The 6,000-nt window shown below is 41.3% G+C and overlaps 1 protein-coding gene across 2 annotated transcripts in view; it reads right to left on the reverse strand.

The window, feature by feature from the left end:
• Window positions 1–1,629, reverse strand: part of pard3bb (par-3 family cell polarity regulator beta b) — a 194,005-nt gene extending 192,376 nt beyond the window's left edge. For both annotated transcript variants that reach the window (XM_070837742.1, XM_070837740.1), the window contains exons 1-2: window positions 1,537–1,629; window positions 543–759 (exon numbers count right to left, since the gene is read on the reverse strand). In XM_070837742.1, the coding sequence (XP_070693843.1) occupies window positions 543–659 (117 nt within the window). In that variant the 5' untranslated portion in view covers window positions 660–759; window positions 1,537–1,629. The remainder of the gene's footprint in view (window positions 1–542; window positions 760–1,536) is intronic.
• Window positions 1,630–6,000: the final 4,371 nt, after the last annotated feature.

Below are 6,000 nucleotides of genomic sequence, written 5' to 3' on the forward strand. Positions count from 1 at the left end.
CTGATGACTCAAAGGTCAGATTGGAACAGCGTTAAAATTGCATATGTTCATGTTTTTGTTACGGTTCTTGAGACTATTTGGTGTCAGTGAAAATGAATGATTATGATTGGCACTCATCCATAAAAAAAAAAAAAAAACATCCATCAGAACTACTTTTTAAAGTGATGTATCTGCAGAGGTGTCTGTAGAGAGTTACTCTCAAACCATGGCACTTTTTTGAATAGCAGTCCTACTAAATTGTAATATAAACATTCACAGCGATACCCCGTATGTCATTTCTTACGTCTTTGGGAAAACAACAATAATCAAAACCTCCACCATGCTGATTTGCATTTTTAGGCTGAATATCCTTCCAAAAGGTATCTATTACATTTGTGCATTGAGAAAAGAATTATAATTTTTTTCCTCTAAATAATGATAACTAACTTTGGATGTGAAGCAGCTACACCAAAAAAAAAAAATCAGTTCTATTTGACAACACTGTCAATTCTCCCTTGAAGCTAAAAGTAAAGAGAAGCGCAGTTCAAGCGTAAGAAAGGTACCTGCTCCAGGAGTTTTCTGTATCTCTGTGTGGCTTGCTGGATGAGGTCCCTCACAGTCCACCCTTCCTTACAGGGCACCACCACACCCGTCTGCCCGAACGTCACCGTCACCTTCATTATGGCACTCCACACCTCATCCAAGATGCAGGCCCTCGTGACGAACGGCGGTGATAGTGATGACGGACGGCCCCAAACTGTAAAACTCCCTGAAGAAAGTCTTGATGCAGAGGCAGGGATGTGACCAAATCGAGGAGGGGGAGAAAAAAATGGTGGGAGAAGTGCAAAGGTAGACAGGTGAGTGGCTTGGAGTGAAAAGCTGAAAACACTCACATCACTCGAACCAACTTCTTCAGAAGTCACACGGTTGATCAAAGTGGTCCAGAGTCAGCAGAGCTCCTTGTTAAGGCTGCCAGATGTGTCCACTGTCTGCCCAAGCCATTCCTATGATACTTCAACAGCCACACACACACACACAACTCAGGGTGATAACAATAACAGCAGCTACATCCTGTATCATTACTGTCATGCAATGGTCATCAGGGTTATTCCTCCCTTCACATCTCCTCTAGTAGCATCCAACAAGTGCTCACACACTATTGTGTTGGTGCAGCTTCCTGAAACGCTAAAAACACTGCAGTCACTTCATGATGGAGTGTCAGCTGGTGTTTGTCATGCCATTTCTCACACACACAGAGAGAGAGAGAGAGAGAGAGAGAGACTGGTGCTAACACATGACAGAGGCTAAGGTTAGCTAGCTCCACTTAGCTAGAAAAAGAAAAATCATTAGCTTGATAGTGTAACCTGGCTAGGACAACAACCCGAGGATGAAAACTCTCATTTTGCCACATGGATTAACGTTACATACCCCCTCCCTCTTCTCCGCTATATTAGGCGAATTGTTACCACTTGTTATGACAGAGAAAGTTTAAGTTTAACCAAAACTTTTCCCATCAGACTTAGCGAGCTGAGTCCTAGGCTAGCTAGCGTTAGCCACCTTAGCTGAACTTTGGAGGGAGGGATGCAGTCGCTCGGGCATCATTCCATAAGTTTTTCCTCTCGCAAGTTTCCTTCTTCCAAGCGGTCAGGAGCATCCGCTTCATCGCTCAGCGAGGCAACTCCGGGGCTATTTTCACACTCGGGGACGAAGCGAAGGCGAAGTGGGAGAGTGAAGACAAACACGGGTGAGTGCGTTGGGAAAAGTTTAGAGATTCCTTCGCTGCCGTCCGCTCCTGGCCAGTTCCTGACCAGCTCCTCCAGCCTCCCTACTGTCACTTTCTTAAAGCGGAAGTGCTCCGGTTGCCGCTGCCATAAAGGAGTCCAGGGATAATTCGTGCACCCACGACCTCAGTTACATATGCTGCTCCGATAACTATATCAAAGTACAGGTGAAAAAGAGTCAGAGTCAGCTCTGCTAGTAAAAGGAAGAGAGGTCAACATGGCTCATGTGCGTGCGTTCCGTACTGTTTTAGCCACTTGGGGCAGTGGAACGAGCTGGAAACAACCACGGGACTGTATTATTATCACATTGTGAAGTTGTGCAGCATACAAATGACTAATGTGCACATCTGGCCGACACAAAGCAACATCAGCAGTCATTTGGGGTCATGTGTCTGGCCACCTGATGGATGCTGTATTCAGCATGTCTCCTGTTCAGGCCTCCTTAACAATGAGATGAAAGATGTTTCTGCACGGCTGCAGGGTGAAACTTCTCTGTCAAATGAATCACCTGTAGCCTATGCAAATGTCCAAAAAAGTGCTTTATAAAAAGTGCTACTTTTGACTAAAAGTGGGGTCATTTAATAGGTGTAATTAACAGAATGTATGATGTCTGTATGAATGCTGTACCATTTGGATTTGGAGGCTCGAGGAAATGATTAGGATGGAAAACTGAGAAATTCATCTAATTTTCTGTCTCCTCTGGTTTTGAATGCAGAGTATGAATTTGACTACATCGGTACGTGACTATACATTTATTTATCAAACCAAGACATGTACTGTGACCACGTCCTTGTCTCATTTCTGTGGGTCTATATTGCAGTATAGGTGCTGGTGTAGTCAGGGAGAGGAGGCCTCAGATGCATGTCCACATATCAACAATGTATGTAGCATAATCTATGTGAATAAGTACAAAATCTAAGCTAGAAATTACTTTTGCAGTGACCTTTGCACCCTTGCATGTATATGTGTGTGTGTGTGTGTGTGTGTGTGTGTGTGTGTGTGTGTGTGTGTGTGTGTATAAGTGTGTTTATGTGTGTATATAAGTAGATGCATGAACGTTTGAGTCATCGAATGTGTATTATTTGTTTTGTTGTATCCTCCATATCCTTAAAATGGAAATTTATAAAAGCATAAACAGACACTGGTCTGACTGAATGATGATGTAATATTATTCTAAATATTATTAATAGTAGTAGATAATGTTTCACCATGAAAAACCTAGAGGGGGCATGCAGTGACAGTCACAATGTTTTTCAGTTATAATTAAATGTCAGAGCCATAATATTAAGGGATCCACATTAATACGGCAGAAAGACGAATTTGCATCTCAAACCTTGAAAGCAAATCAGACCCCTTGAAAATCTAGTGGCTGACAGTAGTTCAGCATTATGATGTTGAAGCCAACAAAAATACTGTGTATACAAAACATTTTGGCTTTTCACAGTTTGATTAATCTTCAAAGAGGAAACCCCTCCCTGTGAGGTGGAGTTTGGCTTTGTAATTAGCAGCTCAGATGTATGCATGTGTATGTCTGCTAATTGATTTGGGCTAGGTTTATTTTCTGGGTCACTGAATTCCATTGCTGCTAATGAACCCCAGGGGAGGAGGAACATTGTGCATGCGTGCATTTTTTCTTCTTTCTTTCTTTGGTGAAAGTTTGAAAGTTAGAGATGCACTTGAATAATCATTTGGAATGTAATTTTTGAAATGTTTGAATTAGCTGTGAAGTTGGACAGTAACTTTTTTTTTTTCTTGTCTTTCTCAGGATTCATACTTTTGATTTATAACAAACATTTGATAACATTTCTACAAATAACATGAATATAGCATTAATGAGAATGCTTGGAATATTCTGTCATACACAATAAAAAATACACAGTAAATGTAATCATTAAAAATTAAAGGACTGGGAGTTAGTTGTTTAATATGATTCTATTCCATCTCAAAGAAACCAATTCAGTTCAGTTCTTCGTGTGATTTGTCAGCATCCATTTGAACTTTATTTGTATGATTGCAGCCATATCCACACAAAAGTGGAAAAATGTGGTATTGGGCCCCGTCTAGGGGTGGCCATGCATGAATAAGACCCACCTTCCTTAGTCTCAGGCAGCAACACATACAAATTCATTGGAAAATTAACCACTGATGTGTTTCTTTACAGTGTGACAGTAAATAGATGGAGCTATGAATGTAACAAATGTAACCTAATTAGATCAAATGAACCTAATTATAATGACGTAACCCTCCTCACAGAGAAGCATTTAGTGGTCTGAGGCCTCCATCGACACGACAGCATCATCTGTATCCCCCAAAACTGCAACAAATCACTGTTGGAAAATCTGCTTTATGATCAATGGGATGTGGTTTGGTTTAAGCACAAAAAACACTTGGTTTTAGGGAAAGATCATCATAATCAAACATCTGGAAGGAACCAATTGCCTGGAGGTAGCAGTATAGCTGGTAGATCATCTCTCCACCTCCTAATACACATTCATTCTATTCACGTGCATGAGCACAAACTTAACTGTTACACAATAGATGCACTCGTTCATACTGATGGAGAGAATGGGGCTGACAGGAACACTAGAAAACAACAAAACTGAAATAACACCAGCAATGTGTGTTGAAAGGACTGAATGAGATTTAAATTAAACTGTTAAAAACCACTGATCTATGAAATGCACTATTTTTATGTTATTTGGTACAGTATTTGTAGGCACATTCAGACATTTTTTGTCTTTCTTCAGTCAACGCCTACACCCAGTCTTAACCCAGCGGCCAAAAAAGGTCCCCACTTTGGTTTATTTTTCACCCACGGAGATACACACACTTTCAAACCTTGGCCAGCTGATTCATATAGTTGCCTGTTCCCTCTCCTCACCCCATATGGTGAAATCTTAACCTCGGCAGTGTTCTGTGTCGTGCCTCCTCCGTTATGAACTGTTATGAACCACGGCGAACATGCTAAGATGTGAATGCTCCCCTGCTGCTGGGCCAGGTGCACCCAGCTAGCCTGGCTAACAAATCAATATGTGTGGCAGAACATGTTCTGCTTTAAAAAAAAAAAACGGAAAAAGAAAAAAGAAAAATAAAGGGCCCAGTGGGAGAGCAGGGAGAGCATTATACAGTGACATGCTGGTGTAACACATGCAGGACGGAAACACACATGTGCACACACACATACACGGGACTCTTAATTGACACCTTGTCTTTTGTGCTTCATTCAGGCTCTCCATCAGCCCCTGCTACTGAAATAACACAAAATTATACATTTTTTATAATACATATAAAAATGTTGAAGATCACGCACTTATATTTTCCACATGCATCATCCATAAAGGCCCTCTCTGAATTCACGGGTACAGCAAGCGGAGAATGAGAGCGAGAGAGAGAGAGAGAGAAAATGCAGCGGCCCTGAGAGCTGCAAACACACAAATGTGCTACAAACCCAGACAGCACAACATAATACAGAAAAAGCGGCATATTTGCGGCGCGTTTTCTAAATGCTGCACACGTGTTGTCAAATGAAGATGTTTTAGTAATTTGTTTGGGTTTTGTCTTATTTTTCTTAAGCTGCAGTGAGTTGAGCTGTGCATGCTAAAAGCAATAGGCTGCTGCAGCTCTGCACAGCTCCGAGGAAGTTAACGTTTTTGCATTCACTAGAATGCTGAAGCATATTTGCGAGAAGCATTTTTGGAAGTAATCCAGCCACCTGAGTTTGTCTTTTTTTAGCTAAAAAGCTTTGATTAATATTGTATCTAGCTCTTCCTATAGGTGAGTATATAAGCATTTACATGTGAAGCATATGACCCATAGAGAGTCCATTATGGTAGTCTGATGCATTTAATAGCGGTTAACAAAAGAAAATACTTCTATTGTAAATTACATTTTTTGTGTGCTAAAGAATGCATGTCAAATGCCCCTATGTCAGTGTCAGTGGCTTTTATTTGTGTGGTGCTTAGTCTTCATTTTGTGCTCACATTACTTTGCCTGCTCTGTGTTGCATTCTAACTCTCCACATCGCATCAATAAATTATATTAACAAAGTAAATCCAGTCCAGACAGAATGCCGTGCCCTGGTCGTCAGCTTGTTATATGTTACTGCGAAATTTTCCATACACCCAGCAGACTGGTCTGTGTGTGTGTGTGTGTGTGTGTGTGTGTGTGTGTGTGTGGGAATGGCAGGGGCCACAGATACAGACAGATCGATACCAGGACTTGCCAGCGGGGAGATTACGAT

The sequence above is a fragment of the Pempheris klunzingeri genome, chromosome 10 (assembly GCF_042242105.1).
Source record: "Pempheris klunzingeri isolate RE-2024b chromosome 10, fPemKlu1.hap1, whole genome shotgun sequence".
Lineage (NCBI taxonomy): Eukaryota > Metazoa > Chordata > Actinopteri > Acropomatiformes > Pempheridae > Pempheris > Pempheris klunzingeri.